The sequence below is a fragment of the Perna viridis genome, chromosome 4 (assembly GCF_037379345.1).
Source record: "Perna viridis isolate PV_CMFRI_1.1 ecotype Kerala chromosome 4, ASM3737934v1, whole genome shotgun sequence".
Taxonomy (NCBI): domain Eukaryota; kingdom Metazoa; phylum Mollusca; class Bivalvia; order Mytilida; family Mytilidae; genus Perna; species Perna viridis.
The window spans coordinates 34,360,230-34,374,435 of record NC_142448.1 but is presented as its reverse complement, the minus strand read 5'-3'; the positions used below and the strand labels follow the sequence as shown (position 1 = coordinate 34,374,435).

The 14,206-nt window shown below is 30.0% G+C and overlaps 1 protein-coding gene across 1 annotated transcript in view; it reads left to right on the top strand.

The window, feature by feature from the left end:
- LOC148619859 (calcium uniporter protein, mitochondrial-like) overlaps positions 1 to 9,145 on the top strand; it is a 69,068-nt gene extending 59,923 nt beyond the window's left edge. The window contains exons 5-7 of the mRNA XM_088580210.1: positions 2,630 to 2,790; positions 3,941 to 4,144; positions 5,662 to 9,145. Of these exons, the coding sequence (XP_088436336.1) occupies positions 2,630 to 2,790; positions 3,941 to 4,144; positions 5,662 to 5,862 (566 nt within the window). The 3' untranslated portion in view covers positions 5,863 to 9,145. The remainder of the gene's footprint in view (positions 1 to 2,629; positions 2,791 to 3,940; positions 4,145 to 5,661) is intronic.
- The last annotated feature ends 5,061 nt before the right edge of the window (positions 9,146 to 14,206 follow it).

Below are 14,206 nucleotides of genomic sequence, written 5' to 3'. Positions count from 1 at the left end.
GCATATACATTTTGTATTTTTATCTGTCACATGAGATAGTCTAGATGAGAGCAGGATTGAAGGAGATTGGTTTTTAATTAGATGGATGGAAAATAATTCATTTGATACAATGGCTATTGTTTCATATTAGCAAATGGACTGTTTTCAATTTCTTTTTTGTAAATAGATTTGAAAACATGGGTTTTTTTTTAGCTCACCTGGACCATAGGTCCCAGTTAGCTTACGCCATCAATTTGTGTCTGTCAGCTGTCTCCTGTATACTCTTCACATTTTGCTCAACTTCATGAAAATTCCTGGACCAATTTTCACCAAACTTGGTAGAAAGGATGTATGCAAGAGCTTATACGAAAGATCCACTTTGAGTTCTTTTTGATAAAAAAAGATGGCTTCTAATCGGCCAATTTTCCAAAATCAACTTCCCTGAAACCACATTTGCCAATGTTTTGAAGCTTGCTAGGGTTACCTCAATTCCCTCTACAAATGATCCACTTTTTGTGTAGCTTAGGTGGCTCCGGGGTGGTTTTTGCCATTCAAAGTTACCATTGAATCCTTATGGTGAAACTGAGATTGCCTATATCTGCCTTAACATGGCTCCGGTGTTTTAGTGCCTATATCTCTGCCTTAACATGGCTCAGGTGTTTTAGTGCCTTTATCTCTGCCTCAACATGGCTCAGGTGTTTTAGTGGATGGCAGTAATGATGTAAGTTAAGGGAACTCTCAAATGATCAAATGATACGAACACATGATTTCAAATTTTCAGGTGAGCTATTCAGGCTCTTTAGAGCCTTTAGTTTTTTATTTTCCAGTACACATTTATGTTATATTGGGATAACTATAAATATTTCCAATGAAATTAAACCTTTTATTGTGCTTTCACAGATAGATCTCATCATGCTGAACACTTTTACCCCCATGTCAGAATTTGGCTAAACCTAACAGTTTTGGAGATATGCGAAAAACTACAGTCTGACCCCTATGTTTTATTTTTAGTAACAACGGCCATGTGAGCTATTGCCGTAACTTGGCGTTGTCGTCGTCATCGTCGTTAACAATTTTTCAAAACTCTTCTCCTCTGAAACTACAGGACCAATTGGAACCAAACTTGGTATGAATGTTTCTTGGGGTATCCTGCGTAGAACTTGTTTGGGAATTTTTGATCCGTCGAAAAACATGGCCGTTGTTACTAAAAATAAAACATAGGGGTCAGACTGTAGTTTTTCGCACATCTCCAAAACTGTTAGGTTTAGCCAAACTCTGACATGGGGGTAAAAGTGTTCAGCATGATGAGATCTATCTGTGGTCAAAATTTGGTGAAAATTTGATGACCCATGTTGGAGTTATTGCCCTTTTTGGACATTTTTTGCTGTTTTTAATGTTATTATTTAAAAAAATCTCCTCAGAAACTACTTTACAGAATGTAATGAAAGTACGTTTTGTGTATTTTTGTTTTAAAGGGTATCCTTAACAAAATGATTGTTTGGATTTTTGATCTGTTATAAAGCATGGCTGCTGTTACTAAAAATAGAACATAAGGGTCACACAGTAGAGTTTTGCATATGTCTCCAAAACGGTTAGGTTTAACCAAAATCTGACATGGGGATAAAATTATTCAGCATGAAAAATTCTATCTGTGGTCAAATTTTGGTGAAAATCTGTTGACCCATGTAGGAGTTATTGCCCTTTTTGGAAGTTTTTTTGCTGTTTTTGATGTTATTACTTTAAAAAAGTCTCCTCCTCAGAAACTATTGTGCAAAATTCAATGAAAGTTGGCATTTTTGTTTTATAGGGTATCCTTAATGAAATGACCAATATTTGATCGCTGAAAAAACATGGCTGCCATTTCTAAAAATAGAATAATTGGGTCAGACAGCAGATTTTTGCATACATTTCCAAATCTGTTAGGTTTAGCCAATAGCTTTCAATTACTGATCCTTATTATAAGGCTTACAAATGTGTTCACTGAATCAAATGGAGTCAAAATTGTCTAACAACTCCTTGTTAGAGTTATTGCCCTTGAAAGGCAAAAACTTAACGAGGTAAGCTATTCAGGCTCCTGGGAGCCTCTTGTTTTGCTATTTTTCCATTGGACTAAAAGTGTGAAAGTTAGAATTATCGGAAAATATTTCTTACATATTTATTTTTTTATGATTTTCACATTAATGTGATTTTTACCCAAATGAGGCTAATAATTTTTATACGCGTCCACATGAAATTCTTTAAGTGCTCCTTATAGTTCATATGGATTATATTGGAAGTTCTGTAGAATTTCTATTCGCATGAATTACATGATAAGTTCTTTTCACATGAATTACATGATAAGTTCTTTTCACATGAATTACATGATAAGTTCTTTTCACATAAATTACACGAGAATTTCTGTTCGCATTAATTACATGAGAATTTCTGTTCACATTAATTACATGAGAAATTCTGTTCACATGAACTTCATGTGTACATGGAACATTTTATCGTATTGATGGGGCAAGGAGTAAAATTGTTGAAATAGCAAATTTATCTCTCTGTAGGATATTAAGTAGGATTTTGACATAGTCAGTACAATATGACTTATTTGACTTTTTTTTCAAAATACAATGACGGTACTAATTACAAATATCTTCTTTTTTTGTAGAAACCATGACAAGTGAGAACTTAGCTACAATGGGAGATGTTAAGTCAATGATAGCTCACTTGTACTCCCAACTCAATGTCGACCAGCATCAGTTTGAGCAGGAGAAAATCTTGGTGCAACAGCTTGAAGAACTGAAACTGAAAGTGCAGCCTTATGAAAAAGTAATGAGTAAACATTTAATAAGGGTTGGTAAAATAAGAGTGGGAAATTTCTTCTTTGGGATAGTTTTCGCTACATTTGCGGTCACCAAATAGCCATGAAAATAACCTTTCTGGGAAAATTTATTTGTTTAATTTGTTTATGACTTCAAGGCATCTGACCACAAAATTTACACCCCAACAAATGTTTGAACTCATGTAAATATCATTTGCAGAAGTTTTTAAATATACAGGAATTACTGAAATCCCTGAACGTAAAAAGCTGTATTTCAGAGTTTGTTCATTCCTTTTCAAACTAGAAGTGAGTGATTACTGTCAATTTCTAGTACCAGTTGTAATAAATTGAATCAGGCCAAAGGCCATGGTCAGAAAGAATTACGCTACTTTACTCTGTCATTCCATAACTGTAAATTGTTAAATTATTGCAATAATTGATTGCATTGTAATTGCAATAATTAAAATATGCATTTTGAAATTATTTTCAACAGTACTTATAAGATTTTAATTATTGCAAGCATATAAATTGCATTTTAGATTTAAAAAAGTGCTATGAAAGATGCATACTATAATTTTTGAATCAACCATATCAGAGAAATATATGTTAAAATTATAGTGCTGTTGTTTATATTCTGAATTAACTTTTGCTTTGTTTAGCTTGCCTTTTGCCTCCAAGTTTCTATATTATTAGGAATGTTTTCATTCAGTACATTTCATTTTTTAAATGTTTAAGAAATTATTGAATTGTTTTTATTAAGTAATGAATATAAGGAGTTTTATTATTGCTATCCTAAGGGAAATAATTTAGTCTTACATTTTACAGCAAATAAGATAATTATCTTCAAGGGTTAGATTTGATCTTTTGGTTGGGTTACCATTATCAGATAAACTGCCAAAGGTAGTTAACAAATCAAATGACATGAAGATTTAAACTTTTTACTATTTCATAGATGTTAAAATCTAGGATTGATAGAAAGTATAAATCTTCATAACAGACCAGTTAGCTACCTAAGGCCGTTCATTAGGTAATGATCATTCTATCAAGGGAAGACCAACTATTTCTTCTGAAGTTGTCTGTTTTACTTGCTATAAATGATAAACTTGAATAGATGTATAAGAATTTACTGTAATGAATCTGGTTTGATTTATCTTCCAGATTAAAGCAGATTTAGAAATAAAAGCTGCAAGAAGAACCACTGCTTTGTCATGGGTAGGACTAGGTTTAATGAGTTTACAGTTTGGAGTCCTTGCTCGACTGACATGGTGGGAATACTCTTGGGATATCATGGAACCTGTCACATATTTCATCACATATGGCACATCTACTGCTATGTTTGCTTACTTTGTACTCACAAGACAGGTAGAAATAATATTACAAAGGGGGATGGGATCAACTTTATTTTATTTAAGGAATAATTTTTATGTTATTTGGTCTATGAAGAAATAACCTCGATCACAGTGTACACACTAAATAACCTGCTACACCTTATTTTTAAGTGTGCACCACTGGCATTGAGGTTATTTCAAATAGACCAAAAAAAAGGTATAACAGTCATTTCTTATAATTTAGTATAAGTATCAAAATTGAAGGAATAAATCATTGAAAAAGGTTGATGATGTCACAGTCATATTATGAAGTTTGGTCTATAAGATGAAAATAATTAGGCTTCAAAATGCAATACATGGCTGATCCAATTGTGTAGTGAAAAAAAAAACATATCAAAAAGCTTATTTAGAATTATACCATTTGTTTATCAGTAACCAAAGCAAACCATTAGGAAGATCTGTTTATCTGCTTTGTTGTATGGTAAAAGTTAAAAAAAAAAAATTCTCGTAGAATTTATCATTTTTTCTTATTAATAGTTACTATCAATTATAACTGATAATATGCACATTTCTTTCATAGACATTCTAGACGTTCTTCCAAATTGGGATGTCCAGATATGTTTTGTAATTATATAGCCCTACTTGAAAAAACTGGTACTAAAATAAACATATTCATATAGCAAAACTTTTGTCTGAAACGTTGTTGGTCTTCCAAGAAGATCATAATTTGCACCAATTTTCCTTTTGTAGATAGTAATAGTATCGTTAGGCTTTAGGAATCCATTTTTACATTAAATCTATAAAAATTGCATTCTGGTGAGAAAATCTCGCTTGCTTTTCAATGTGTGACATGCCATTTTACTCTGAATAATCTTTACCAGAAATGGGGGAAAAGTCTAAAATTGGAATATTGTGTATTTACTTGTGTTACATATGTATAAAACAGGAATGTTTTATGGTGTAAGGTGAAGAAATAAGAACATATAACTCAGAAAACAGAATAATATAGCCATTATAGGACATCTTCCTGAAAAATTGAGTTTTCTAGAATAAAATGTTTCTGGAGAAATCTGTGGTGTAAGCATAACTTCTCGGCAGATGATTAGTTGAAATTTCATTGGAATGTGATAAAAAAATTTGCTGAAAATATCACCATTTACTGATTCAAGTTAGAGAAAGCTGATAATCCATTTGTTACTTAAAAGAAGGAGAGTCTACAACTTTAGCTCATTGATTATGAAATTTCTCTGATGAGAAATATCTATAATCGACTCCCAGTCGTAATTTCTATATAAATCATATATTCACACTAAATAACCTTCATAGCAGACAAATAAGTGTGCACCATGGGCATTAAGGTTATTTCAAACAGACAGAACATTCCTTCTTTAATTTTAGTATCAAAATTAAATAAGTAGATCATAAAAAAGAAATTTGATGACATCACAGTCACATACCAAAATTTTTTCCATGAGAAGAAATTTCTTATCGAATTGCTATTGTAATTAAATTGAATTAAAATATGAATCTATACATATTGGAATTTTGTAGGAATACAACTTTGATACAGTTAAAGACAGGCAAACATTGATATCACTTCATAAAAACGCACGCAAGTCCAAGATGGACGTTGAGAAGTACAACCAGCTGAAAGACGAAATAGCCAAGGTTGAATATGACATCAGAAGATTACGAGATCCTCTCCAGTTGAGGGTCCCAATGAGAGAGATTGAATACAAGCCTGAACAATGAAGATGAAATATTATAGGCTAAAGAAGCATTTCATAGATTAATATTATGTTTTATATTAATTCTGTTCATGTTATTGGTAAAATGTCCTTTTTTACTTTATTTTATTTTATCTGTTTAATTTATGGACTTTAGTTCAATTTGCATGTTGGTTATATTTTAGTATTTTGGCATACGACTATCTAAAGCATTATGATGTGGAGCTAGAGATTTTATATAGTGGGTCCCAAATAATCATTTACTGATTTTTGCCAAAATTTTGCACACACAAAAAAGAACAAATTTTCCTGCCAAAGAGGGGGGTTTGAACCCCCTGGCACCCAAACCTCAGGATCTACCATTTTGTATTCAAACACAGATGATAATATTTTCTACTTGTGTACAAGAGAAATTAGATTTCAGGACCCCTCCAGAGTTTGATAATTTTAGACATCCTTCTATTCCACTAAATTAGGCAATTTCTATTCAATGATTCATAAAGTATTTGTTATCATTTTAGAAATTTCAACTGAGGTTCGATACAAGTAGAAAAGGACATTTTACAAAAAAAAAAACAAACAAAAAAAACAATTGATAAACACAATTATGTAGAAACAATAAACCAAATTTTAAAATGTTATATTATGTTGAATTTTAATAACTCATTTTCTTCTTATTTAATTTTTGATTTGAATTGTAGTCTACCAAATTATCTGTTACCTAGGATACCAAATGTTTTTTCCATGAGAATATATCTGGCTAAAGTCATAAGGTGCCTACAGAAATGGCTGCTAATACTCATTTGTTTAAGGGGTACATGTATGTTATTATTTCAATAATGGTAATATGGACAGGTTTAAAAATGTGGAAAGTTAATATTGTTTAACAAGTAAAGGAAGTCTGAAAGAGAAATAGTAATTTGAATATAAGCATGATTTTTTTTTTTTTAGAAAAGAGAGATAATTAGAAACAGGTCATTTCTAAAAACTGTTTTGATTAAGATATCTTCATTGATTGGCCTGTAGACAGCATTTTTGTTAGGAGTCTTTGAATGAGGGTTATTTGGACAAAATTATCTTGACCTTATAGTATTTAACCAGTTTTAAGCTTATATTAACAGCTTTTATCACTTTTTTTTTCAAATCGGGGGTTAAGACCCCAAACCTCCCTCAATATGGGCTTAAAAACAATGTTAAAACAAATCTCTTTTCTCTAAAATTCCAAAAATATTATGTACAATATGCATATATTCCTAAGTATCACTTTTAGAGTTTTATCTAAGTGTGTAACCTTGTATTTTTTTAATTAAGGGTTTTATTTCAGCATGAAAGTTGTCAATTGAAGTTTTATATTCCATGAATTCATTGTGTGAACATACAGGTCAAGTCGGTAAAATTTATACCCATAGAAAATTTTTGTCTCAGTCACCTTTGAATTGAGAGCTCTGAACAAAGTAGTTGACATATTCACAAAAATGTCATGAATAAAGTACATATGTATGAAGCAAGTCATGATGTAACAGTACAATATAAATAAGGACATTACTGTGGTTCATATTAATGGAGCATTAGGTCTGGGACCCTTAATTTTTAACCTAGGACCTTTAAAATTTCATGTTCATAAGTCTGGAATCTTTAATCCATTTCATTGACACTTAATTGAGAACTTTTGGTTTTCCTCAAGTGGCCAACATATGTGAAACTTTAAAGAGTCTGGGACTGTCCAATATTGAACATAAATTTGAACCTCTATATAATGACTAATATTCAAAAGTTCGTTTACAAATTTAGTGGATATAACAACAGCGTGTTTTCTTGTCTCCATCCTTTTTCCCGGTGTAGAAATGACAAATCCATTTACTTTTCAAAACATGTCTACCTCTTGAAAATGCCTTCCATGATTTTTTTGGTTCATTTTCTTGTAGACATTTATTTTCTAAAATGCATGGTTACCCTAATATAATTATTGTAATGTGTTGTGTGGAAATTTAATATAAGGGCAGGTATTTGGAAATATCAGACAATTTCCTTTTTTTTTGTTTTTTTGGAAAAATTTTAAAAATCAATTTGAAAAAAAAACTATTAACTTGTTATATTTTCTTTCACAATGGGCAACTTTTCTTATATTTACTGCTATTTGGACTTTCCTGTCTTGAATAAATTAAAAAGTTTTCAAGAAATTTTCTCAATTTTGACTTAGTTATTTGCCCCTTAATTGTTTACTTTTAAACTATAAAATGTATTGTGATATCTTAGTATATTGTATTGTGAAAAATGCAACTGTTGAGTAATTGTGTAAATTAAGACTCGCACTATTATTTTTAACTGGACAAAAACAATGTATTCCACAATACTGCAAGATTGTAATTACTATTTAATGTGAAACAGTAAAATTGCAATGTTGTATCCTTGCTAACATTTCTGAATTTACTGTACATGTTATTGCTTTGCATTTCAAAGAAATAGCTATAACTCATTTAATTATAAAGCTATTGCAAATCTAGCCTTGAAATCTATGTTTTAATGATACTAAAGATCAAGTTACTTTATCAGAGATATAGGTTTTTTACCCACTGCCTGATTTTTACAGATACTTGAACTGTAAAAGTTCATCTCCTTATATAACTATTTTTTTTCTTGTTTTATTTATACATGTACCTGCATTTTTCCTACAATAATAGTTTTTTTTTGTTTTTGGGGTAGGGTATAGTTAGAAACAATCTTATAGAAGTCATTGATTTCCTGAATACCTTTTCCTATGTTTGTACCCCACTTTGCTTCCATAACTGTATATACCACTTACAAATGATTTTTATTTCCTGTGGTCCGTAGACAACTAATGTATTGCACGATATGATGAAAAAGAACAAATAATGTCATCTGGATATTTAAAATACACAAATAATGATATTCATCAGAAAATTTATAATTCATATCAATAGCCCAAAATCAGTTATACCGTGTACGCAATTCTACAGCATTTGGTTGAAGGTACAAGGTGATCCCTTTAATGATTATTGTCCTTGAACCAACCATACCAATCCATTGCGGATTGCATTTGTGCCATCATATGCATTTAAGACATCAGTTGTTTAGTAATATTCATGAAATGTGTATAACAGAAGGTTTTTTGTGTTATAAGAATTAAGCTCCTTAAATTTGTTTTCGTCTTCTTAAGGAGCTGTTAAGTTAAATGAAGATTTGTTTTAAAGAAACTCAATGTATCTGTAAAAGTATGCAGTGTAAAAGTGAAGTTCACTCAAATTGTTTTTTGTTTTTTTTATTTATTTACTTTTTTTTTTTTTTTTTTTCAAAAAGAGAAAATACAGTTGTATAAGTTCAACATAAATCAAAGTACTGCATACTTAGTAGAACAAGGTTTTCATAGTACAAACGTCTCATTGAATACAACTGGATTACATGTTATGATGAACCTTTTCAACTCATGAAAAAATTGAACAAGTGGTTCTCATTGAATTTCAGTGGAAGTAAAAAGAAGAAATACTTTTATTATGAATAACAAAAAAATCTCATTTTTTTTCTTTAGGAAAATTTTTCCTCTGTTGAAATTCTGTCTATCATTTATTATGAGAAACATACTGTTACAAAAACTTGAGTTACTGTTTTGACATCAACCATTGTTTTTCAGAACAGTTCGATTTTTCATAGTTTGGGTATTTAATAAGTTTATTCCTTAAAATGTTGGTGGTGGTTTATGATATACATGTAGAGTAAAACTTATATTCACAATAAAAAATTGTCACAACATCTGAATATCAGTATTTTTATAGAAATTGTGTGTACTATGTTTTCTACTTTTTATATTTCTTTCTTTTTCTGTGTAGATGGCAATAATTGTTGTTTACTGTGAGTTTTTTTGTTATAGTTATTTATCAAGTATCATTTCTGTGTTATTATTATTATTATTATTCAAGCCTTCAGTGATAATTCAATAGTGCTATGTTGCTTTCCTTCTAACTTGAATTTGCAATTATATATACAGCCAAATGTGCTACACATGAGAATCATATTGTTTGCAACATATGTTAATCATGTGTTGTTACCATATGATTATCATATGAATCGAGCAACATATGATTATCAGATGTGGCACACTGAAAATAATTTCTTGGTACTCAAGCCCACCCTTGTCATTTTTTAGGGTGGCATCGTCACTGATTTTTATTGCCATATCAATCAAAAAAGAAAAAAACACCACCATCATTATATTTTAGATAAGAACAAAGTAAAAAAAAACCATCATCAATGTTTGGGTGATTGAAAAGTTAAAAAATTACCCCTTAATTCCATCCTTGATTTTTTATGAAAAAAAAAATAGAATGAAAACCAAGAAATTTACTTCAAAAAGCCTAGTAGAACACATATTTTCATGTGTTATGATTTTCTTTTTTTTCATGAGATATTAGTGTTTGTTTGAAATGAATGAAGATGATTGGAATCAATTTTAGCAAATATGAAATGATGTTAAAAATTTACTAGATTTCAGTAAAATTAAGTAAAAATCTGTAAAATATTGTGTAGTTGAAATTGAATGTCAAACTCTTTTTTAATGTATCATATTGAATACTGTTTATTTAGAAATTTTTGCACATCTTATTGATTTTCTGTACACTGAAACTTGTTGAATCTGAACCCCTTTTGGACTAAATATTTTCCTCAGTTAAGGCAGGTTGTTCATTTATATATGTTTCAAATGCATTGAAATTTACATAAGAGAACCTAGGGTAAGGGACACAATACTTACAAAGCATTGAAGTGTTCGTATTTAGCATTTGACATCAATTTCATGTAAGCATCAAAGTAATTTGGATTGATTTCATTCTGTTTCAAAGGTAAGCTTGGTAGGCTATGGTGAAATGGAATTTGATACAAACATATCACTGATTTCAAGGGTTATGTGCCTTACCCTAGATATACCTCCTTAAAGACCTATCTAGTTTATTTAGAGTTTGGTTGAGATAAGGTCCCAGTTTATTCAGGGTTAGTTTTAGACAGATTTTACTGTAGTTATTTTTCAAAATACTATTTTAATTGTGCAGCATTATGTCGTGCTGTAGTTGTAATTTGTAATTAAGTTATTACAATTTAAACTTCTAAATCCATTTACGTTTTTTCCTCAGTTATAAAGCAATGTCAATAATTTCTTAATTAATAGTATGAAGTTATTATCACAGTATGTTATTTAATGTTAAATGCAGGTTTACCTTTGAATCATGCAGAAGGTGTTTTGTCCATATAATCAGTCAACTTCTTTGCATGTGTAAATGTATCAAGTATGTCGCCATGAATTGAAAATTATTAAAATGAATGAAGGAGGTTTAAAAAGTCAGGAATATACTGACCAATATCAGTGGCTGGGAGAAACCTGACTGGGATTATAATTTAAAGATTGGGTCATTTCTAATTATCTTCTGAATTTCAGTGGGTCATTTTTTTAACATTCTTTGTATAAATTTCTGCTTTTAATGGGGCATTTTTAGCTGGAATGTGACAAATGGCACATGCCCCCCCCCCTTTACTCCCAATCACACTGCTTGAATTGTATAGGGATCTGTAGGTAGGACATGTTTTTCAATAGAATTCAACTCTAATTGGTATTTGTTGGTATTTTTAATCACAAATGTAACTTAATGAAAGGTTTTTAGTATTTAGTATAGTTGACATACATAAATGTTTATTACCGATAAGTTCTTGTCTTTAATTGCATGATTCTTAGTGGAACCTGTACTTAACAAATCTTAAAAGAGAATCTGAATATTTTTGTAATTACTCAACTGCTCAATGTACAAATGTCCATTTGTTGTCTTTCAAGTGAGTAAGATCTTATCTATTATTTGTTTTTTGTTTTTTTTTATTTCTGAGAGTGGTGTTGTCTTTCTATTTGTTTTTGAAAAACTGAAAAAGCTTTTTTTTACAAAACCAGAATTAATTTTTCATTGATGTAATTTTCAAGACACTTCATGTATCTCTCATTCATCTGCATGGGAAAAAAGTTTTAGAATGCTTAAAGTTAATATATTAATATTTTTACAATTTGTTTAACTATAACTTCGAAAACATGTTTCAAACATTTAACCCATGCTTTTGAGTCAAAGGTTATATATACATATATAAAAAGGAACATAACTGCAGTAAAAAAAATGGTAAAGAAAATTATTGTAAATTTTTTCTCTAAAAAACTTGTATTCTACGTATGTTTTTGTTTTTAAGTCTTGAAATTCTTTGGAATAATGTAGAAGAATGGTTCACCAATTTATTGTTGTTGTGAAAGGGAGATAATTCAAATACATATCAATGTGGCACTGAAGACATTTACAGTTTTTTTGTGTTTTTTTTTTTAGAAAATTGATGCACCACCGCATTAAATGTAAAGGATAGATTATTAAAAGTCCTTTCATTAACACACTGCACTTTATGTTGATTTTACCATTACCACCTGCCCTTGGTGTACATTCCTTAAATGAAGATACACCTCTTGATGTTGCTTAAGGCTACATTAGCAATGTGAATGATAATAAACAGCTGTGATAAAGCTTGTGATATGCATATCTCCCCCTTTTTAGGTGTTTTTGGATACTAAAACAATATGACTGCATAGAGATTAAAAAGTATGCTTCTGCTTTCTATTAAGCATGAAATTAAGACCATTAAATTCTTTGCTAATCATGAACCCCCTGCACCACAGGAAGTTGAAATATCAAAATTTCTCAAAGCTGTAGTGTTATTATTTACCTCTGATACACTCAATCAAACTGACTTTAGTGTGTCATTTTTAATTTTTTTCCACAAAAGTAACGATTTAAGGCTCTGTTGAGTTTTGTCCATTTTTACAACATTTATAGTGAAAGAAATCAAATCTTACATAGACATGTATTATTCTTTGTTTTGTTCATACCTTGCTCTATTGTACCAAATCCAAACTTTCAAGTGAACAGAATTTCTTTTCTGTCTCTTTTCTTATAAAATATACTGTATCTTACTTAACTTCTTTGGTCAAATATTATTGATTAGTTATTTGCCTATTTGTATATGGGAAAATGCTTATATAGTACCAACTGATTTTTCAGTAAGCGTGTCTTTTTATTACTATGAACTTTGATGGTCACATAATATTATTACCTGACACATATGGATATATATTATTGTAATATTTAGTGAAATTATAAGTTTCATTCAATGTTAATATTTTGATTAATGTACATGTATGATTTTAGAACTTATAGGACTTGTAGTTTAGGAGTAAATCAACACTTTGAATTATTAAGGTATAACTGCACATATCTAAGAAGTATAACAAATAATTATTATAAACTGAAATTTTTGAAATATGACATAAAGGGAGATAATACAAGGAGTTTTATTTTTGAAGCTTAGATTCCTTTCATACTTTAATGTTAAACGATTTTATGGGTAATGATGATCATGTTTATAGCTTTTTAAGAAGTTATAGTTAAAGGATCAGTATATTACACAAACGAAATGATTTTCTGTATTAGACGATGAATTTCGTGAACTAATATGGCCACTGTTGATTGAAGATATTTTGTATTTGAATGTTAAACATTTTCTGTTGAAATGAAGTGAAATAATTTTGATTTATTGCAATCAGTTAGTTATTTATGATACCTTATATAGTTGATTCTGGAATAAATCTAATCTATACCTCTAAGTTTTTAGTATTTTCTTGCCTTCTTTATTTTGTAAGGAAAACATAGTTATAAAATGGTAAATAATGTGGATGGACATTTAAAACTAGGGTTATTTTATAGTATAGTTGGAAAGGCTTAGGCTACAAGGTTAAAACTTCAAGTAGTTTGTTGAGCTAGATGATATGTTTTCTTTTACTTGCATCCTATACATATTTATTGTTCTGCCTCATTTGAAAGACTTGGTGCATTTTTTCATAACAGTTTTCTAAACTAAATTTTAAAACCATTATTACAGCTACTAGATGTTTTGACATGAGCAGTTTATAAGTGTGCTATATTGTGGGATTCAATTTCAGACTTGGTTTATATTTTGACCATATACTGCAGTTGGGATGATGGGGTGTCACTAGAGGTCATAATAATGAATGTTTCTTATTTAAATTTTTTTATGCAGCTTTAAATGATGGGTTGTACCATGTGTAGAATAGTGTCTCCATGGCATGTTGTAAGAAAAATATACAATATTATGGGGAACATAAGATTCAACTCTTTTAAGGCTCCCAATTCTTTTTTCTTGTTTGAAAATCATTTACTTTCTGTTGATTATTTCCTGATTTCCAGACAAATTATGTTAAACTTGACAGGTCAGCTACATGGTGTTGCTAACAGATGGAAAGACAGACAGATGAATTGACAGAT